Source organism: Tinamus guttatus, unplaced genomic scaffold (assembly GCF_059628265.1).
Source record: "Tinamus guttatus ecotype Peru unplaced genomic scaffold, ASM5962826v1 Tinamus_guttatus_pri_ptg000389l, whole genome shotgun sequence".
NCBI lineage: Eukaryota > Metazoa > Chordata > Aves > Tinamiformes > Tinamidae > Tinamus > Tinamus guttatus.
Genome location: NW_028288923.1, coordinates 1,668,102 through 1,691,921, shown reverse-complemented (window position 1 = coordinate 1,691,921; position 23,820 = coordinate 1,668,102). Strand labels below are relative to the sequence as shown.

The 23,820-nt window shown below is 37.4% G+C and overlaps 1 protein-coding gene and 1 long non-coding RNA gene across 2 annotated transcripts in view; both read right to left on the bottom strand.

The window, feature by feature from the left end:
- LOC148593462 (uncharacterized) overlaps positions 1-23,820 on the bottom strand; it is a 624,849-nt gene that overhangs the window by 393,764 nt on the left and 207,265 nt on the right. The gene's annotated exons all lie outside the window — the stretch shown is intronic.
- The window catches only part of CDH8 (cadherin 8), a 129,961-nt gene that overhangs the window by 63,518 nt on the left and 42,623 nt on the right, over positions 1-23,820 (bottom strand). The window contains exons 3-4 of the mRNA XM_010227416.2: positions 17,692-17,986; positions 2,155-2,274 (exon numbers count right to left, since the gene is read on the bottom strand). Coding sequence (XP_010225718.1) covers positions 2,155-2,274; positions 17,692-17,986 — 415 coding nt within the window. The remainder of the gene's footprint in view (positions 1-2,154; positions 2,275-17,691; positions 17,987-23,820) is intronic.

Below are 23,820 nucleotides of genomic sequence, written 5' to 3'. Positions count from 1 at the left end.
TGTTTCTAGTTTATATACTCCTGCCAAGAAATCTATGCTGGAGGACTCTATATGATTTGACATTTAAGATGGCTAATAAGCTTCTCTAAGAGAATGAAGAACAAAGACAAGAACAAATGCAGCAAATTTGAAAATATCACACATTATAAATAATAGATAGAACCATCTGATATCATAGAAATAACTGCACACTCTAAACTTAAGAGTAGGCTTAAGCTATTCTGTAATAACCATGCAAGTAATACTCTATTTACACTACAAGTGAGGGCCGTTACATATAGATGACACAGACAGAGGATGGCCCCAGTAGACAAACTCATTCAGCTCCGTTGCTTTACAGGAGAATGTCATCTCTCCCCTACGTAGTTCTAGGAAAAGGGGGAACCAGAAACCACTTATTCAGTCAGAAGCAGGTCCATATTATGCAATCATAAACTCAAGAACTGTGGAAAAGTCACAGTTGAATTCTTTATAATTATTTTTTTTTTCTTTGAGAAACTAACATGCCACTTTCATGCTAACTGAACTGCCACTCAAAAGGAAAAAATGGTAACTAGAAATGAAAGTAGGAGGGTAAATTTAGTGCTAGTGAAACAGGAGAAAAATTGTGATTTTCAGGTTCACCAAAAACCTTTGGAATTTTCTCTGGCTTTTGTGATAAAGGAAATTACTTACCCAGTTAGTGGTTCATTAGATTAAGTATACAATTTTAAACACAATACAAGTAATAAACCTGACAGTCAAATTAAACAGTTATTTTTTTAAGGTATGGAATATTTTCTTTAAGGCTATTTTGTGTGAAAGAAATGAAAAATCTCTCTAGGTAGAGGATACACTAAGCTGCTATGTAAAAGCTTGTGGTAACAGCTAAAGGACTTTATGTTCTTTATGAAATTCCCTTGTAGGCTCTTTCTGTCACTGTTTTCTTGGTTCCAATAATTTTCAATTATTGTAATAATTGAAATAGTAATTTTTTGGTTCCAATAATTTTCAGTTATTGTAGTTGCATTGCTTTGCTTAAAAAAAAAAAAAAATCCAGTCTTAAAGGTATTGCTCCTCAGATTTTTTTATATGAAGTATAAATTAAATGATCAATCACATTCCAGGGTCTGCTTTCATAATCAGACAGCTTTCCATTAAGCAGAAGGAAATACTTTTAATGGACTGATTCCACACTCTTTATCTAATATCCATGAAAAATAAGGCATTTTGGGGAAGGTGTAAGAATTCTTACCATACAATCTCACCAAATAAAAGAACTGTTCAATGTTGGTCAGAAAGCTTAGGACACTAAAGTTTGCTGTTGTTAGAAACCTCCTTCAGTAATTTCTCCTAGTATTTCTTTCATTATTTTGTTAATCTGCATGAGTTTGAGATGATTTACTTGCACTTCTCTCCTTTATGACTGCATAAATCCCAGTGATTTTAGTGTATTTTAGAATGAGTTATACTACTAGAGAGATCATAGCTGTTCAACCTGCATAGATTAAAAGTAGCTTCTAGTAACAGATAAAATAATATAAAAATAATAGCAAATCATTTTAAAGAACACTTCTCAAACATAACTAAATGAATTTGCTGCAAGTACAACATATGCTTAACAAACAAAGAGGCAACAGGTTTATTAGCGCTGCTTTCAGATGATTCACTCCAGGCATTAAAGGCACGAAGAAATAAAGACATCTTAAACACATGCTAATAAAACTTCCTGCTACCTCTCAGTATCAGTTTCTTTCTTTCTCCATTTTTTTTCAATCAAGAAAAACTGTTTTTAATGAAAACACACAATATATTCAATAAAATTCCCAAGCTAAGCTGTACATTCTTTAACTAGATATGCTATGGTCTCATATTGAAAACTGTATTACATTCATTAAATTCGTCCAGCCAAGCATTTCTACTACCTTCAGTTTTGTTTCAGCAATTTCTGTAATACTAGTGTCACCATTACCTGCCTTACTGGTAATGCAGGTTTTTCTTTTATCTTTTCATGATCAGATTCTGATGGGATACAAATGAAACGTGCAATATAACTCAGTTATACTGAAAGATATCAATTTATGCTCCCTGCTTAAGTATATGATATGAAAAATGTAAGACTTGCAGTCACTTTTGTAAACACAACCCAGAGATTGAGAATTCAGGGTCACCTACCTGTGTGTGGCTCAATAGAAAAGTAAGGCTGTCCTTCCAGAATGCTATAAACTAGCTTGGCACTATTTCCATAAACTGGATCATCTGCATCTGTAGCTGTTACTTTAGTAACAAAGGTGCCTAAGTAAAAAGAATATATATAATTAATACTTAAACTCATTCTAGAAATTTACATAATTGCTACTTATAAATAATTTGAAACAAAATAATAATTTCCTTGAAACGCTAAAAAAAAAAAAAAAGTGAGCTTATTGCAATAATAATACAGGAAAAAAACAGTGGCAATAACTTAAAACATTGCTTTTATGAAATAAAACGTTTTCCTTCAGAATGATACATCCCAGCAGACCAAATTTCTGGGTAAAGAAAACCCTTTTTGGTAGCTGTATTATTTAACGTTTCTTTGTAGGATGCATTTAAAGCTGCCTGATAGATCTACGCAGACTTCAAGCATTTGCAAAGGAATCTTATCAAAGGGATATGAAATACAAGGTTAATAATACAATACAATATGTTGCATTTAAGATTTGCAAAACCACATTTGAAAGAACCTTGCCAAGTTACAGAAATTGCATAGAAAAGAAATAATAGAAAGGATTCTTTTTTCTTCCCTTGGCTTGCAGCCATAATAAAGGTTTGACGTGGCCAGAGTGACAGAGTCAGGGCAACATCTATTGTCTCTCCAATGAGTCTCTGCCACCGAGGGCCCCGTGGCCTGGCCACCCTTACACATTCTATAGCCTGTCCAAAGGAAAACAAAAAAATGAAAAAAAATGCCCATTTTAATTCTTGGCACATTCTGTTTATGTAGCAAGCAAAACCAAGTAAAATTCAGTAGGTTAACTGCAGGGACTTTTTTGATTATTTCAGAATATAATGATTGCATTAATTAGGATAACAGTAAAGACCATCTATAGAGGGAGAGAAAGAGTAGGAGAGGCTAAAGGCTGAACTATGTTTCTCCTAAGCATGGACATCTTTAGAAAAGAATTACAGCACCCACCAAAATACTCCCCATTTCTAGGTGTACCAATAAAAATAACCTCTTCCTCCTCCTCAGACTTTCTGCTGCTGAATCCAAATTCCATGTTGCTTCAGGATGGGGACAGTCATTGCAAGTGGGGGAGACTCCCTTGTCCTTTCTTTGCATCCTCCTCTCTTTTAACCTTTCTCTACATAGAAGTGTGGGGGAGGCTCATTGCTGCCATGGCTCTGGGCAGCTTTGTGAATTATATGCAGATTAGGTGGAAAATATTTGCATATTTAGAGATAATTTGCATCTCAGCACAGAGCTTCCATCCCAGGCTTTCATACCTGGCCACTTCCAACATCAAGAAGGATACAGACCTGGCAGGATGGATAACACCTCACTCAGGGGAGTGGAGGCTTTTCAGCATTCCCAGTCACTGCTTGTATACACAAAAGGAGGCAAAAAAAAAGCATATTCTTCTTTTTCCTTTCCTTAGAGACACTTGAAGTGTTAGTATAATCTCACCTAATAAAACTAATACAGAGAAGGGAAGGATAAAACACTCTCCCATTTCCCAGAATCAATTTCTCACACTGTCAGTCTGCCACCCTACTCTCATTTCAGACCATCATATGTAGTCCTCAGATTTAGTAATGCATTCTCATCAATTTATTGATGAAAAGTATCTATAACAGATGTAAGTCATCATGAAACACAGATTAAAGAAATTATTTTCAGTGTTGAAATTATATAGTTAAGTTTAAATTTTACCACCTGTCTTTAGATTTTTTTAGTTTTATGCTATAACTCATGTTCAGTCTTCTGTACATGTTAAAAATGCCACAGCATTATGCTTTTAATAGCAATTATATGAAGTTAAAGGAGAAAATTCTTTCCATGTTGCAGAAGACATGAGGCAGCTGCCTCAGCGCTGCCCTGATCCCAGCATCAGGTGTGTTAAAATCCAGAGCCTGGCCACCTAACCCACCCCAACAGCGCTGGACCCAAATCTTGCGGTTCTTTCCAGCTAAGCATGAACAAAAGCTTTAAGAACTGATCAATTCCTGCCTGTGAAAAGCCCTGCAGATAAAAGGAAGTCACAGCCAATGCAGAGTCCCTATTATTTAGGCAGTCTCCCAAATGCAGCAGAACTCTCCATGCTCTGGAGTAGAGCTTTGGATTATCAATATTTAAGGAGGATTTTACTCCACTACAGACACTATGGTTATAAACTACATGTATATAACCATTTCTACATGCATAATGTGCTTAAAGTTTTAAAGATAAAAACTTTGCATTGAAAAAGCAGCTGGAATCCAGGAAGGAGCAGTTATTAAATATATGCTCTTCCAAAGAGAGTCCTGGGTTCTATCCAGCAAAGAAAAACCCAAGGTTTCTGTTTGTGTTTGACTGTGTTTGGCATGTGTTTGTTTCTTTAACAATGCTACAACAAACACATTTAGCCAGAGACTTTAATTTTGAAACTGTGCCATTTTTACAAGAAAGCCACTATTATAGTCCAAGTCACTGTTGTCCTAATTACAATAATATAGCAGTTTTACACAATCTGTCCCAACAACATAATCACCATTTTTGTTTTTTTCTTTATGTACCTAATATTGCCTTATGCAATACAAAACCATTTGAAGACAGATGAGGCAAATTTTAAATTCATTTAAAAACTCTCTGCATTTTTTTCTGAGGTACATTTCTGCAGTGCTAATGATCCTGTGATTAAATATGGACTGCAAAGAGATTCAACAGATTTTAATTAATGAACGCTTCTAATGTGATTTAGCTGTTAACCATTGCTGATTGTTTTGCTCTGTTAGTGTCAGGTTTCATAGTTCCTTACTGCAACAGTCTAACAATCAGATACACAATTAACAATAAAATTATTTTTATACGGCTAAGTAAGAAAGCCTGTGTTTTCTGGCAAGCTAAGATTAAAAGCCTTCATAAAAATAAGATGTGTGTGCTCAGCTAGTGTTCTTCTGTTGTTTTGGTTGTATTTTTATGTGCAAGTCAGGGTACAGATTCTGCACATTAGTCAGAAAGAAAAATGCATATGCTGCCACAGGGAGTAGGAAGGCAAGGATTTTTTGGTGTGGCAGTGAAACGTGCATATGGAAAAAAATAAAACTTGCATGTTCTAGAGGACATAAGACATAGTCAATGCCTGGAATTTGCATGAATCCATATTCAATGAAGTAACCATTTTTCTGAAAGATTGCAATGGCTGTTAAAAATAAAATACGTGACCATAATGCAACCTAGTGTTTTCTCATTTTCCCTGAGACTTCTGCTTTCTTTGCTTCTCTGATGCCCTTTATAAGTCTCACCCATTCTTTCTCCTCAACTCTGCCAAATCTTGACCGACTGAAATCTCCATTTTATTTTGGACATCTGATTACCAATCTGACAGAGTATTAAGGAGGCATTTGCATTAAAAAGACCTACCATTATTTACCAACTGTTTTGTTTTTCTAAGAAGATCACCGCACTTCAAAACCTCTAGCTGGATGTTGAGTTTGGCTCACAGTGGCTGTGCAGTCAGCAGTGGTCAAAGCAAAGCATTGTTTGTATTCAGCAGGTCAGATAAGCATTCGTTCCAAAATGAAGTCTTTTCTTCACTGTCCTTCTTTGCTATAATCTCACAGGTAGCATGACAGTTGTTGTCATGGTAACTATTTTTTATTGAATAAAACTGCAATAATCTCATAAAAACCTGTATAACTTCTTGACATGTAAATTATCACTGCCTTAAAGCTGAAGAAACTTATTTGTTTTTCACTGTTGCTGAAATTCTTAAAAGAAAAAACATAATTTTAAGCCTCATTCTCCCATATTATTGTACATGAGACCCTCTCTAAACACAAAAAGTATCAGTTAGAGAACTCAGCAGTCAAATACACAGTTGGTTTATGGAATAGAAATCTGTGTGACACTACAGAACATGATAAATGCAAAAAATTAAATACAGATAGAATATTATAACTGGTATTTTAAATTGCATAGCATGCTGCGTATGTGTATGTATGTTTGTGTATTTAGATGCACAATTATTTGAAACAGACTATGCAAACACTGACATACATATGTATATGTTGTGTGACTGTTTAGAATGTATTGCAAATCGTATCGAGTACGCAGCCACCTTGTACCTACGTACTTGAATATATTCTTATTAACAGTTACTACCCTTGCAAAGATCTAAAAGCCCAAGACATGGATTAGATCTCACAATGCCTGAAAATCTTCTCCCCAAAGAGGATATGAGCCAAGTACCAGAAAAAAGGATGAGTGCAGTCAGACACCTGAGGCCAGGGAAGGAAACGAAGAGAGGGTGTTAATCATCACGAGAAGCAATGCTATCAGCACGCAGTGCTGCACAGGCATGCCTAGCTGCTGTCAAGTGCTTTTGTAGATACCCTGTGAAAGAAAAGTTTTAAAGGTTGCTTTGAAATTGCTTTCAGAACAGATGATTAAGGTCTTGTGTGGATTTCTTGGAAGATCTTCCCACACTTGAAGCACAGCCTGTGAGAAGACAGGGAGGTATTTGTTTTTTAACTGGCCACCAGAAAACTTACAGTGACAGAAGCTTAGAGCAAGTAGAAGGTGACACCCTAAGTGGTGGTGAGGGATAGAGGTTCACATGGTCCAAAAAAGGGAAGATAGGCAACGTATGCTTGATTTGCTAGCAAAGGAGGAAGCAAGGATATATTCTGCTACACCTATAGTAGAAACCTGTATACAGCCACTCCTGGAGAGGGAGAGATGAGAAGGGAAACTTGTGTACTTCACAGATGTGATACAAATACGTGGGTGATGAGGACCACGTAAACACACTGATACATATAAGGCTTCAATTAATCTTCTGCAAGCAGTTATAAACAACAAAAGCTCTCACAATGAGAAATCATACAACGAGGAATTGTTCCCCAAGGGAAATATCAGAATCCTCCTCACTGAGGAGTTCTCTACTGCACTGGATGCTAGATAATGTATTCTAAGGGAAAACCTAGAGAGACAGGAAGATTAACTAATAAGGTAATTTGTCTTTCCTAGCCATAATTTATCTGACTCTAAGTAGTGAAATACTGTGATGCTGTCATGATCTTGTTTATGATGATTAAGGTGAGGAAAGAGGAAAATAAGGTTATTCACACAATTTGGTTTTAGGCTCAGCTGGCTAAATTAGATAACTAGTTGCACTAGGCTTGTACTCTGCTCTGTGGAAGATGCCAGTCTAGGATTTCACTTTGAATTGCTCCCTCAGGGGATCTTTCCCATGGCCAATCTCATGGCTAACTAAACAGGAATCCAAAAAAGGGGTGACTACCCACTCAATTTAAATGCATAAATTTGAATCGTATGGCTACCTTCGTACATGTACCTGCTCTAAATATGCCATACCAGCCTGTAATACCAAATACCCCAAACAAAAAGCCTGGCACACCAACATTACAGACAAGTGCAAAGCTTACAAGAATTCTGTTTTCATTTACATTCATCTACACTTTCTGGTACAATCATTCTGCAATGAATATATTGCCTACTCACTCATTTTAGACTAATCTAAAAATTAGAGAAATAAAGCATTACGTAGTAGCATAGCAGAGCAATATTACTTCATATCACTGAAATGCAGCACAAAGCAGAGATTTGAGAACCCTCTGACTCTGCAGGCCTACAGGAAATAACAGGCACTGTGCAAAAGAACTGGTAAGTCTTGAAAAACGGTTTAAGATGTGAAAAATCTGAATTTGGAAGGGGTCTCAATCAAACGACAGCTGTTTAGTCAATGGTAGGAAAATACCACTAAGATAAACTATGAACTACCATGCAAGAAAATGCAAGAAATATTTCTCACCAGGAAACTTAACACTTTTCATGCACTTACCTCTAGGATGTCAAGTCAGATGTCGCTCCATGTAAGCAGAAGAAGAATCTGAGTGGCTTCTTCCAAGTCTAATACAATTTTTAGAGTTTAGAAAATGAATGAAAAGTTTCAAAAATGTTAATATCATGCCACATGTGTATGAGTCAAAGTCTTCAAACTATTGACTATCCTACAACATGTAACACAAAAATGTTTTTAAAATATTCATGTGTCGCTCGAAGGCCTTTGTCATGTGTGGCAAATGGAAAAAATATCATATGTGAATGTGTTACTGTAGAGCTCTGCGAGGTGCTTGCTATGCACGGGAGAAAACTGCCTCCTGTGCAGCATTCAGCCAACGGAGCAGGCTGGCAGCCTTTGGCATTTTACGACTGTATAATGAGGACTGTGGGAAGCGTGGCTGTGAAACATAATAACCTGCATATTTTATAATTTTTTGTGCATAAACCAATTGTTCCAGAACTCTGATCCTCCCTTTTTGTTATGATCTCTTGCAAAAAAAATATATTCATTACAAGAAATGTATATGTAGACCTACTGATGCAGGTAACTCTTCAGCGATTGTCCTTGCTGATGTTACCTACTGCTTGGATTTAGTTCAAGTGAATGTAATAAGGGCACTGTCTTTTCAATTTTAAGGTTGGCAGTTTTTGCTTGCTACAACTTATAAAATGGTGCCATTAGAAAGCCTGCAGGTATTCCTTCATAAATTCCCCAGGGTAACTGTTTGTTAGGATTGGAATACAGTCTGGAACATCACAGACAACAGTGAAAGGGTAAAACACATTTATGTTTGCCTTAAAGACTTACATTTTCATCTCTTTTTTTTTTTTTTTAAATTCTCCCTTTAGATATCACCTTCAGTATGGAATATTAATTGATATTTGTCAGAGATGTGGGAAATAGCTGTTCTTTTGTTCAGGACTTTTTGAAAGACTGCTTGTCTCTACTCAATTGACTATTTCATCAGCATTCATTCTGTGAGGTCCCCAGGCAAAGACAGTAAAATTGGATGATGACTTTACAATATATTACCAAGTAGAGGGGAAAAAAAAACACCACTGTAATATTTGTTGAGTTCAGTGGAAGTTTCAGGTTATGCTCAGGTAGCTATTATAAAATACAAGTGGGTGATAAAGTAGCCCTTACTGTGTACAGAAATCATTTATAACTCCCCGTTATGAAAACGGAAGATGGTTGGTATAATCCTGCAGCTTTGATGATCTTGCTTTGTTCAGCAGAGAATCATAGAATCATAGAATGCTTAGGGTTGGAAGGGACCTCTAGAGATCATCTAGTCCAACCCCCCTGCATACGCAGGGACACCTAGAGCACGTGGCACAGGACTGCATCCAAGCGGGTTTTGAAGATCTCCAGAGAAGGAGACTCTACAACCTCTCTGGGCAGCCTGTTCCAGTGCTCTGTCACCCTCACTGCTAAGAAATTTTTCCTTAAGTTCCTATGGAATTTTTGATGTTTCAGTTTCCGGCCATTTCCTCTAGTCCTATCAGTGGCCACCACTGAAAAGAGACCATCACCGTCCTCTGCACTCCCTCCCTTGAGGTATTTATATACACTGATTAGATCCCCTCTCAGCCTTCTCTTCTCCAGGCTGAACAGGCCCAGCTCCCTCAGCCTCTCCTCACAGGGCAGATGTTCCAGGCCCCTGATCATCCTTGTAGCCCTGCGCTGGACTCTCTCCAGCAGCTCCACATCCCTCTTGTACTGTGGAGCCCAGAACTGGACACAGTACTCCAGATGCGGCCTCACCAGGGCTGAGTAGAGGGGCAGGATCACCTCCCTCGACCTGCTGGAGACGCTCTTCTTAATGCAGCCCAGGATTCCATTGGCCTTCTTGGCCACGAGGGCACACTGCTGCCTCATGGTCAACTTGTCATCCACCATGACACCCAGGTCTTTCTCTGCAGAGCTGCTCTCCACAAGGTCGGTCCCCAGCCTGTACTGGTGTCTGGGGTTATTCCTCCCCAGGTGCAGGACCTTGCACTTGGCCTTGTTGAATTGCATGAGGTTTTTCACCGCCCAGTTGTCCAGTCTGTCCGGGTCCCTCTGGATGGCAGCGCAGCCCTCTGGGGTATCGGCTACTCCTCCCAGTTTCGTGTCATCAGCAAACTTGCTGAGGGAGCACTCTGTGCCTTCATCCAGGTCATTGATGAATAAATTGAACAGGACTGGACCAAGGACTGACCCCTGGGGGACCCCACTAGCCACAGGCCTCCAACTAGACTCTGCACCGCTGATCACCACTCTCTGGGCCCTGCCATCCAGCCAGTTCCTAATCCACCTCACTGTCCACTCATCTATCCCACACTTCCGGAGCTTGCCCAGGAGGATGTTGTGAGGGACGGTGACAAAAGCCTTGGTGAAGTCGAGATAGACGACATCCACCGCTCTCCCCTCGTCTATCCAGCCGGTCATTTCATCATAGAAGGCTAGAAGGGAAGCTAACAATGCCATGAGCTGTAGCGCAGGTTCCGAGAGCTGACTCGGGAATATTGTCCCCTCGGGACGCTGGGGAGCCGCACACGGCTGCAGGGGCTGCCTGGGCCCGGGGAGAGGGCACAGTTGGATCAGACGCCCGACAGAATCCTACAGGCTGGTTCATGGGAAAGCCGTATTGACATCGGCTCCACGGGCTACGGCGCGGCTGTGTTCATAAAGAAACACCAAGTGCTGCAGATTCAGCAACTAAACAAACACAGAGGTACCAACTGGGAGGAGGGAGGAAAATAAAGGGGGGAAACAACCCGTTACAGGTTAAAAAAGGATTCTGAATTAGATCTGAATCTCATTTTTCTAGATGTCAAATGTGTCCCTCATGAACATTTCCAGCATTCTAAGCCTAAATCTTTTGTTTCAACAGAATGATATAAATTATAAATTCCTATGAGGATTCCACAATCAATTTAGTTTTCTGACCTAAACCAACATATCTCATGATAGTACTTGTCTACACTTTCCACAACTGGAAGACAGTGCAGCCGCAGCCCTGGGGCATTGCGCCGAGCCTCCGCGTGGCAGGAATCTCTGTGGTCTGCTCCTCTCCTGCTCTCCAGCTGGGCACTACCCACTGCCACAACAGGGCATTCACTGCACAGCAGCACCAGCGTGCCTGCTGGAAAATGAAATGGCACATTTGCAAGAACACAAAACAACAAAATCCACCATCATTTCAAAGCTTCTCTCTCTCTCTCTCTATAATTTTAAATTCGAGGAAAATATGAAAAACCTTTGTTAATAGTGATCTTAAACATATAGCTATAAAAGCTTATAGCTAACCACATCAGAAATCTGAGTCAAAGATTTATTTTCATATAGTTATGAAACAAATACTATCATATGACTGATATATATGTAAGAAAGCAACCACAAAACCAAAATCTCAGATTCAGAATACTGTGAACAAACTGTGACTATGTGGAGACAAGAATCGTCTGGGGCTGGTGGGGGAGGAAAGATTCCCATTATGGGAAAGAATCTTGGACAATCACAGGAGAGCATGGAGGAGAGAGGAGATTATACTAGAGAAGCATGCAACTAAGTGCCAGAATTCTCTCTACTTTAGCATTAGATAATCAACACACAGCTCTGACTCTTTTCTCATCCTGGTCCTGATACAGACCATCATACAAAGAAGAATCCCTCTATATGGGAACTCCAGAAGGAACTTTGACTTAAATTTAATACCTTCACTACGTGCTGTTTGCAAGATGTGCCTTCCAAGACAAGGAAAGGGGGAAAAAAAACCCCACAAAACACAAACAAACCAAAAATCTGTAAAACAAAACCATCACACACTTTACTCCATACCTCCATAGTTCCACACTTTGCACAGGCAACTTAGGGCTTATTTTTAAGAATGAAAAAATGACTTGAAAACCTGACCATCCCATCCAATTTGCTGTCATTTTCTACTAAGTTTTGATTCTAGCAGCTCTGTATGAAGTCAATAAAATACCCTGGTACACTCAGACCTTAAGGGCTGGAAAAATTAAAGGGTGAGATTATAAATGTCTAAAGAACAATATTGTAACTTCATCTTTGGTCCTCGAGCTCATAATGGTAGTTTAAGAACAATAAAAGTCTAATGACATATTCAATAAGACCTCATGAGAAATGGAAAAGACAAAAATAGAAACAAATAGCAATGTTCCAAGTGTCAATAATAAGTCAAAATAGGAAGAATACTGTCTTGGTAGTGAATATATCCTGATTAGTAAAGGTTAATTCTGACTTGGCTTTTTGAACCTTCTCTCGTTGCTCAATGAGCTCAATATATAGAAAAGATCTAAGGACACAAGAGCTCCCTATATAATTTCCTTATGTAGAATCCTCTCCAACACCACAGTTCATGAAGCTGATTATGCACAACATGAACAAGTAGAGGAACAAGAAGACAACATGATAATACACATTTTCTAGCAGCTGCTACGTTGTTGCCATATTTTTTAACATCTGCTATGTCTTTCATTAGCTTTTGCACTCCCTTTGCATTTACCCTTTGGGCTAATTTGTATTTGACCTCAGTAACACGGTTCCTCCAGTCTACAATTTTGTGACAAACTATCATTGATTTAACAGTCATGCACGGTGCCTTAAAAATCAATGAATATAAAGAAAAAAAGAAAAAAAAGAAAAAAAAAAGAGCAGTATGAATGTGGTGGATCTTGATAGCGCTTCATCTCTGGTTTTTATCACAACATTCCAACTTATCAACTCAGTTTATCATTATTTTCACCAGATATTGCATTTTGATTTCATATCCAGCAGATTTAGTCCTTTCGCAAGCAATTTGTATCTGGAGGAGAGTTAGTATTTCTGCGAGCACTGGAAAGAAGAACTGCGCTATGTATGGTGCACTTCAGCACACATGGCTGTATTTTTAAGTCTGTTCTGTGGTTATGGAAAAAGCAAACAACTGAGTGACCTTTTATTTGCAGTGGTGCAACCAAGAACAAACTTTGCTCCAAGATAGATATGGTTTTGAAGATGCTTTTGTACCAAAATTGAAAATTGATATTCTGTCTCAACTGAAAGCCTAAATCTAGAACTCTAAACATAGACCTTTTCCTCCCCCCCCATAAAGGTTTTCATTTAAAAATTGAATTTTTAAAAGCATTATTCTGAACTTTTAAACTTTACTAATATTACGACGTATTAAAGGCAAAGCACTTCTGGAGCAATGATCCACTGAATTCCACTCCACACATTTTATGGAGGGAGGAGGGAAGGGAAACTGGTTATCACTAAGCAGTGGGGAAATTTTAATATTTAGAGAGTTTGACTGCTTATCTGAATCCAGGCCAACTCGGAGAGAATTCTCTTCCCTTACTGTTTTTGTTCTTTTTCCATCTGTGCCCTTTCTTATTTCGTCATGTTTGTCACTCTACTTCTGTCTTCCTCTGTCTTTCAACATGACGCTAGCTGTCTAAACACTCCTGGCTTCACTGAGAACAGAAGGAAGAAATCCAGCTCCTTATTCCTCTCCTGAAAAAGCAAGCCCTGAATACATACAGTTGGAAGATGATACCCACTTCTGCTTGCATTACCACCTCTACAACATGCTTTCAGGGAATTCATGAACCTGTGAGTAGCTGAGAAAGCAACACAGAAACGGAATATTAAAAAAAAAGAAAAAGAAAGTTTCAGGACCAGTTTAATTTACCCTGGTGGATCTTATGTTTCAATATTACTCATTCATCCATATGATATGCTCTCAACATTTCAAGCCTATATACAGAATTCATTGAAAAATTCTAAAAAAAAAAAAAAAAAAGAGTCACTGTGTTCTTTTTCCTAGAAGCTTAGCTGAATCTCTTCCTAAGAAGGTTTTCAACTGATTTTCATTCCCAACATGTTCCTTTGCAACTTAATCCAAAGTTTTATAAACTAATTAAATTATTTCCCATTTTTGAAATGCAATATAATTACCATAAAGTGATTCTAGAAATTCCATGTTTTGATCTTTGATTCCTTAAGAAAATTAGTAACAGAATTAAAACATTAAAACAGGCCATTTCAGCAAGCAGGAAATTTCCTATATGCATTAACATCTTTCACAACTAAATTTATCATTTTGGAGTTGGGGGACAAGGCTTACTAGCATAGTTTATATACAAAACACAGCAAAAAAAAAATAAAGGAAAAGGGGAGATGAAATAAGGACGAACTCATATTAAAACTCAAAACATTTTTTGCAATGTGATCCTCTCTCCTCAAAGAGAAAAATACATTATTTCAAAATAACTCTGAGCACAGTGGCTGCACACAGCACTCAGTACGTGTGTGGGTGTGAGTTCTGTGAAGGCAGCTGAGAAGTGAACAGCATTCCTGCCAGAGCTAACACACTGAAACACTGAGCGTCTTTGCACCAGGCAGGGCGAGGAAAGCCTGCACGGCCCTCTCTATTATCTTACTAGGGAAATAAGATTTTCCACGTATCACTGATATTCAACACAAACACCGAACAGGCTGGCTTAAGGCCATATATGTATGTGATAACCTCCTTACCACATATATACACATATAATGCACACAAGGTTTGCCGGTACACTCCAGTGCTCACATCCCCATAGTGTATCTTTCATGTTCTAGACATGAAAAAGCACCACCTACATATTTATATAATACATCACTTGCAGGAGAAAATGTTAAGACCAGTATCTGCTACATTATGTAGAATACATTATCTATTAGAAAAATTGCATTGTGTAAGAACCTCGGCAGTTATGTTACAGGATTCTGAAAGGTTAATGCGTTCATCTGTATTTTATGCACTGCTTTCCACAGAGGTCCAAAAATAAAATGCCTTGTACTGTATCCTCATTACATAAGTACTATATATATAGCATACAAGTTCCTCTTCTGTTTCAGGGCGTTCAGAATTGTTACAGCATTTGAGAAGAGACTTATCAGAACTCTCTGTTATTCTGAATAAGAACACTGCCTAGTAATGACAGTGCTGCAGAAATGTCAAGGCTGAAATTAGCAGTAGGTGGAGATCTCTTTGAGGGGAATTAAGTAAGTGGATAATGGAAGTGGTGTACGTATAGTGTGGCAAGGAAATTCCTTGAACTCTGAAAGGAGGAAGAGCTTCCTTATAAACCTTAAAAAGAAGCTAAAGTGATTTTAAGAGGATAAACAAAATATAAAAAAATAAAAAGTTCAAATCATCCAGACAGCTCTTGATGTTGCTACCAGGGGGTTAAAGACGGAAAGCAGAAGAAAATAATAAGAGAAAACTTGATAAAGAGATGACATTCTCATCTATAGCTTGTCAGCCTTGAATTTTGCTTCTATCAGAGATTAAGAGGGAGACCTGATGGTCTCTGCTGCACTGATTTTAGACATTCATTACTCAGGTAGTGCAACAGACACATGCTTTGAGTTTTGGGGTGGCAGCTCAGAATTAGCTTTTGTTTTGCAAGGCAAGAACAGTTGTATATGCTTGCATTTCTTCAGAGAAATAGCTTGAAAACTTAAGTCTCCAAGAATATCATATAAAGAAGAAGCAAGGACCAGGGATCATAAGACAGAGGTAGAAAGCTTGTACAGTTTGGGTAGTAAAGGTGCTAAATAGAAGGCCTCTGGGGTAACTCATGACATATCTACCAGTAACTGTGGTATCAAATTGTTTTTTCACCAATTTTTTTCCCCAGGCAGCACGGGAATATATATTAGTAAAGAATTGAAAAGTTTCACAGGCCATTCAAGGAAGAACCGTGCTCCTCTGCGTTTCCACCATGGTAGGGGAAACAGATGGACTAGATCCTGCCTTGAGTATACTGCAAATCCATTCCCCTTTTCTACTCTCTAAGCTTCTAAAACCTTCTCCTGCCAAGTTTTCCCACCTTGAATCCTTCTCTTCTTACTCATCTATCTTTCACCCTAATACTTTTTGGATTGTTTCACTTATCTTTTGCATTAATGCTTACCTTCTAGCCTCCTCTTGCTCTCAATGCACCATCTTTTAAACTGCACGTTAACCAATTCTCATATTTTTGATCTTCTGACCTGAAGATCTAGTCTTAGTTAGGGTGAATGCTCCTTAGATAAGAGCCATGTTTTTCTTAATGAATGCAAAAAAAACCTGTCCATATGTATGAGTAAAAATTATTTTATAGCACTTTGTTATTGAAAAATGTCTTTTCTTGCCTGCATATACCTGTTTTCTTTCTTTTCCCTGGAATACTGAATAAGTCCTATTTATATAACAATTAACTGTCTTTGATTTCTCTCCTTTTTTCTCCTACACACTCCTTCCTTCTAAATGAAGTCTTTTTTTTTTTTTTGCCTAGAGCTTGGTAAAAATATCATCTAAAAACAGGTCCACATTACATTTGTTCTGCTGTATAATTAAAAGCAACTTAATATATTAAATCCTGTGTTTTAGTAAAAGAACAGACACACAGGCTTGAAAATTCACATATCAGTTCAGCCCAAGCAATTGAATGCAACCAAGATAGGAAAATCTGGAGGAGAAGAGTCGATAAAAAATGCAATGTCGACTATTGCAGTCTAGTCAACACACCATGCTTGCAGCTGAAAAGAACCTGGTGCAATTCTTTGTGCTGACTATCAATAAGAGGACGGTTTTGCTCCTCATGTTCCACTTCTTTTTAGCTACAATAAGACCAAGTACCATTTTTGAAATTTTTGATAGGGTGCTTCTCTGTTTGGCTAAGTGGACTGACTCTCCTTCAATTACCTTGCTTTGATAGATATAGATAAATTGCTGAAAAACACACCTTCGCATCTTCATGATAGATGTGATAATACTAGAAATATAATACTAGTAAACGCTAGAATTCATTCTACATTTTATGGCCAGATTTTGATATTTTATACTGAATGAATATAAGAAATTGAAGTCTAGTGTACATTTGCAAATACAGAACAAGGGACCAGGCCTGCAAATGTGAAACCAAAATATTCATCAGGAAATGGATTTACCAACAAAATGAATAAATATAAATAACATTTATAAAGACTATTTCCCAGTACTGACTGTCTGTCCTCCCCCATCACACACTTAATTTACTTTTTTTTTTTAATAATATTTTTTTCATAGCTTTCTCTCTTTTCGTCTTCCATCTTCCCTGCAAATCACACTGGTAATTGGTTAAGACCACTCCAGAGTATAGCCATCAATTCCCAGACACAGCATCTTTCATTTCAATGTTTTTTCCTTGTTACAGGTGCAATAAGAAAGAAATAAGTATGTATAAACATGCTGCAAGTGCTACATCTGTGTATAAAAATATACAGATAATTAAACATCAACGAAATATCAGTAGGATTAGAGTGTCATGTTGGAACAAATCTTCATAAATCCTTTTGAATAACAATTCTCTAACTACAACATCATAAGGGGAATATAAAATTAGCCCATTAAAGTGTGGCTGGACAAAGAAAGACCCATTAATACACCTGTTAGTCATTTTCTTCCTACTAATGGACCATACTACAGATACAGACTATACCACATGGTACAGATTAAAATTTTGGCTGAGAAAAGATTTGAAAATATGCAAATTTGCACTAACAACATAATAAATACCCTATTATTTTATCAACAACACAGTGGCACACTGGCCTAATTTAAAGGGTGAGCCATCAAGGTTGCTGTATGCTTAGACATACATACCTACAACAGACATTTCTGGAACTGTGGCATGATATGGACCATCAACAAACTCCGGGGCATTGTCATTGATGTCCTGAACCTTAATAATGAATTCTGAAGGAGGCTCCAGAGGTTTATTTGTGTCTCTATCGACTGCTTGAGCAGTTAGAGTGTACTCTGCTTTTTCCTCACGGTCAAGCCTTTTCATTGCATGAATGTCTCCAGTTTTGTCATTGATCACAAAGATTGTTCCAGCTCCATCTCCTGATAGGATATACTTGATTTTGCTGCTGCCAGGATCCAAGTCCGTATGCAACTAAAAGAAAAAATAGACATTTTAGGGAAAGAATTTAAGCCCTGATGTTTTTTTTCATTGGTCTAACCATACATTCTCTCAAGCTATTCTTTTGTACTTGAATTTTAACTCCAGTGATCCATATCTCAGCTTGAATACACAAGGAGAGTAGGGATTTGTATGCATACTAATCAAAAGTGAACGTAATCATAGGCATAATTAAACTTACTATTTAAAAAGCAGCTGTTACGTATATTCTAAATCCCTGCTCTAAAATGTGTCTTCAGAACTATTATTAATCAAAATGAATGAGCACAAAATGTCCTTAACCCGAGAGATCAAAGTTGCTTATACTTGCAACTGCTTTGCAGACGACCAAAAATGACTGAAGACTAGCATCTATATAAATGCTTTAACTGACAGCATTCCTAAAATTTTAGAAATGTATCATAATGTCACTGTTAACCGTGTTCAAAAGATTCTATGATCTTTATTCTAGAAGTATTATCCTGAAAGAATACTTTGTTAAAGCAAGCTTCCAAACAGATAAGAAGAACCTTTACACAAATCTTCCCATTTCTCTCTACTTCCCATTAGAAAAAATATCTAGATTGTACTTGTTTCTTCAAACAACAACATAAGATTATAATAATCTGAAACAGTGTAGGAAATATAGATTTTCTTCTTTACAGTTTTGTTAAACAAATGCCTAAACTGAAGAACATTAGATTAGTTTAGAAAGTGACTTTCCAGGTGTTATTTTCTTTTACAAATGCTTTAGACACAAAAAGGAACTGAATAAAGCCCAGGGCCATCAGCGCATTATCCTCTTCGCAGTAATAGTTGAACTCCTACTGACTACAAGAAATGCGACTTCATCCTCTGTGTTTTACTGGGCAATGCATTATCATCACACCGTCATTTTAGTATTTTGAAAAAAGCATTTGAATTGTATTTTAATATGAATTTACACAAATCAGTTCACTCTTCCTGCCTAACTCACATAAACATAGACTTCAACAAACAGGTGAGTCTCTTCTCAAAATCTATTTTTTCTTTTTTTTAGTTGTCACTAGCTTTTACTTGAGAATAGATTCTTCTCTTTCACAAGAGGAAATCAGGAAAGATTTTTCTCTTTCAAGTCAGCTTTATATTTTGTCTAGGTGTCCTTAAAATAAACATTTATGTCCAGGGTCCCAAAACCTGTCAAGGCAGAATTTGTCTGCTTTTTAAATAGATTATTTATAATTTAAGCATCTGTTTGATCCATGAATATATATATGCTATTAACACTGCTATATATATGCTATTAACAGGAGTGTTTTGGCAGAATATCCTTAGTTGAATTACAATGGTGTCTTATCACAACATTGTCTGGACACTCATAGCTCCGGCTATCTCCACTTCCTCCAAGTACACAAACATGGGGAAAAAGTACATTCGGAATTTCTATGTATTTCTAAGTATGCACTGGATGGATAAATTTGAGATTCTGCACATCTGTGTAAGAATGCACAAAGATTCTCCAAACTGCTACTTGCTAATATACTGACAGCCTCTCCTACTTAATCTCCTGTGTAAGATTTATCTGCACTACTAACAAAAAGTTTTTGTTCATAAATCAGAACTGGGATAAATGAAAGGAGACATTTTTGCACTGCATTGCTAACATTTAGAATTAAAAATAGTCTGTGATTAGTATTAAGAGAAGCAATGGTTAAAATTCTATGTATCAAACTTAAAAAGAGTTTGCTATTTGAAATACTATAAAATGACAAGGTAAACATTAAACAAAAAGTGGAAGTGCCAGAAACATTTTATAACTTTAAAAGTTGAAACTGAATATGATCACTAAAATCTAGACCAATTTTTATCCAAAGATTAATGATGTCAAAAATGATAGTAATATTCTTTGCAGTTTAATGAAAACAAACCACAACTATGGCATTTACTGAAATCATACTCTTTATGGTGATATTAATATGTCTTCTCTAGAGTTCTTTCACTTTAATAGCAAAAATATTTAATAAATGACCTATGGAAGAGACGATTTTTTGAAATCATTTCACTATTTTGATTTAGGATTAAATCACCCACATCTGCTTATGGTGACAAAGCATAGGACTGAAGTGGAATTCTAAGTCAGAAAGCATAATATTCTTTCCAAGTAACATTTACTCTTTACTATGAAACATGAATGATGATTTAAAGTAATCGTCAAGCTTCAGCAGGCTGTGTTCATGTGAAGGTTAAAGATCATTAAACACACAATTATATAGGGTCTTGGTGAATGACAGAGAGCCATAATGAATATGATAAATAAATATCAGTTTCTGCTGAAAAAGCCTCACAAACGTGAAACTGCTTCCCACACCTGTAGCTATATTCATCACATCTATTTAAAGCTGACCTCCTGTTTTTCAGAACGATGTTTAGAAATATAACAAGAATTTCCATTTGACAGAGGAAACATCAATATCTAGCCCATATGCCCTACTGCTTGATATGATCCCAGAACTAAAAGAAGAGAATCAAGAGAAAGCTTAATTCAGTGACTCAAAGCCACTTCTTTTACATGAGATTCGGTTAACAAGACTTCAAAGGAATCAAAACCTTCTTATTCCTCCATCACTGACTTCCCTGTGGGACACACAAACATCCATCTCCCTTAAAGTAGCAGATGCAGCCCCATCACCCAATTTGTGCATGGATTTATGACAACAAGAGAGGCTCTGGATCCTCTCCTACTTTTAATGGTGATGCAGATGCTCTGTATTAATACTCTACTAATGGCTCTGCTGTAGTCTCAGCACAGGCCCCCTCCTAAAAAAATGAACTTCACCCAAAATGAACTCTCTAAGCACCAGACTTTCTAATCATTATTAATTCTCTAGCCATTCTGCCCCAGTATACAGATGATGATCAGTGAAGCCAGGATTAATGCTAATAACACACACAGTGTACTGCCACAGAACTAACATTATTTTCAGTAGTAATGAATGCATATCTAGAAGTGTTGCCAACACACTATTCAAATATATAACATATATTTATAGTCTCCCACGTACATATATTACAAACATGCATAATTACAATCAATGCAAGAGAAACTGCAGAGATGTAACTTAAAGGTACACTCTATTCTGTGGATTTAAAAGTACTACTCTGCAATAAAAACCAAATAAATGAGCATGATATTCATATCAAATTCTCCTATTCAACAGATGCTTAGTCTTTATATTTTTAGCCATATTTTCTTAATGGATACTTGGTTCCATATACGTAGCCAAGGATTTAAGGTACAGACCAACACAGCACAAGTTCCAAGCTAGGTTTAGGAAGCTCTCAAGTAACTCTAGTGCACAGAGAAACATATGAGTTTCTTTTGTAGATGGTAACTGCCACACGTGCTCTCAGTCAGCTTTCCCACCAAACGAGGGGCAAAGCCATGACTTGCTCAGCACTGGTTCGAGCTGAAGCCACATGCTCACCATCACACCATCAAAGAGCTCCCAGTCTGGTCCATATACAGCCCTGTTGACTGCCCTTGGGCGCTTGGCGTCCTCTTCGGCTGTGTTGTTGATGGTCAACTTGATACAGCCCATGAGTAAGATCAGAGGGAGTTTTTGTAACCCCAATTTCCTCATACTTAGTCAAAAAGGATTAATTTACCAATAATTCACAAGAAGGTGAAGATCTATGCATCATAAAAATGCACCAGTATTTCTAAGTAAGAAGAGAACAAAAGCCATTGTGTAGTAAAGTACTGGAGTTTGTTAGAAAGTAATTAATTCATCCCTGCATGTTAAATTCATCCTTGCAGTTAAAAGGGAATTACAACTTACTTTTTTGCCTTTGTATCATTTCTCTGTGAAAGAATGTTCTTAATCTTGGAAACTTTCTTAAAGGATTAACTAGTGAATCACTGACTTTTTTGCCTGATGTTGCACAGACACACACATACACACACACGGATATTACACCTTCAACCTCTTCTATCTTTTTCTTATGGCCTTGCAATAAAAACCCCTCACTGACAAGGCAGACCTCATTTAATGAACTTAGAGGCACGATTTTTAGCTTTTAGGAGCTTTTTCCAAATCCCGTAGGTTCTAAGATCATCATGTGTTCCTTTCTGTAGTTAACCTTTTAGTTTTTTTTCTTTTTTTTTTTTTTTGCTAAACAATATGAAAATCATTAGGCGTTATGAAAGCTTTTTTTGTTTTTTTGTTGATGAGCTGTAACACATAAAAGAAAATGAGAGCATTTATTGAAGACCCGGAGTTTAAAAAAAATCATTCATAATTAAACTATTATAGACAGGTTCAATTCATTTGTACACAATGTGGAATTAATAAAGTGAGCATAATTTCAATTTAATAGAATCTATGATTTTCTTCACGGACAAACTGATCTCATCTTTAGTAATGGGAATTACAGTTGCAAAATGAGATAGAGAGAAACCAAAAATATTGCATTATTATGCAGGGTAATGACAAAGAGGGGCGCACACTTGATATACCTGACATAATGCCATTTTTCTGAACACTTCCAGAAAGATCAGAGAGAAGTCCAGAGATGACAAGGGTCTCATTTAAGACATGAGGATCATGTAACTTGAAGCCCTTAGAGTAACTGCCGAAAGACATTACTAGTCACACTTTTCAGCTGCAATTTCATAACCAAATTCAAAGAGAATAAAAGCAATAATATTCCTAATACTTTCATTTAGGAGTATAATCTCTGCTTTTGTTTGCCTCAGTTTCCTAGCATGTCATTTTCCATATCTTTGATTCCAGATGGCTTCTTTTATGTTCTGGTTTATTCTTTGCTACTGGTTTTTTATTCTATTTGATTTGCTAATTTTGTTTCTGTTTATATTCGTACTGCAACTGTGCACAAACTGCTTTCCATTACTTACCTTTCAGTTTCACTGTATAACACAACAGAGTGAAATACTATTTAAAAAGCAGAGACAAGATTAGGATCTAAAAATCTTTTTGTTCTTGTTCAGTGATTACGACCAACTGATTCAAGAAAAAGAGGACAGGAAACTGAATCTTGATCCAAGGCCTGCCTAGTTAGACCACTCGTGCTTTCCGTGCATCTCTCATGTAACTTCTGCATTGCCAGGCTACCTGCAATTCTTGCTGCTAATGTATATATGCATCCAGCACATTGGGAGGAATAGCCCCATTTTTATAAATGAGAGATCAAGGAACAGAGAAGCCCAGTTTCAGTCTCAAATAGATCTGAAAAAAAAAAAAAATCCAGGCTGTAGGACTACTTAAGACATTCCAGAAAATATTCTCCATAGTTACCTCCAGCTAACCATAGTATTCCATTTTTAATCCTCATAGTAGGCAATAGTTAGAAGAGTTATAGAGCAAGGTGCTGATTCACAGAACACTCTCACTCCACTCCCAACCCCCTACGACTACCCAAGAGGGAGGAAACCTCACCTTCTGCTTTGGATGCAAACTCCTTCCCAAATCCACAGCCATGTGTCCAGCTTCAGCGCCTCTGGCAGCAATACTGACAGGGCAGTTTGTTTCTGCTCTTTGCTATCATCATATTAGCACGTGACTCCAGGTTGGTGTGTGTGTGTGTGTGTGTGTGTGTGTGTGTGTGTGTGTGTGTTTCTCACACACTTTTTTCTCCTGAATCCCTCCGTTAAGCCAGGTGATAGCTGAGGCCGTTTTCCTAATTCTGGCCTTGGCCCTTTCCGTTTGGGGATACCATCTGTCTCCCCTTCTGTCCTGAGGACACAGCCACCCTGCAGGACCTGTGCCCCTCTGCAGTTCCACTACTGCCTTTGGCCATGGGCTTCTGCAGCTACTCGATGCCTGCCTGTC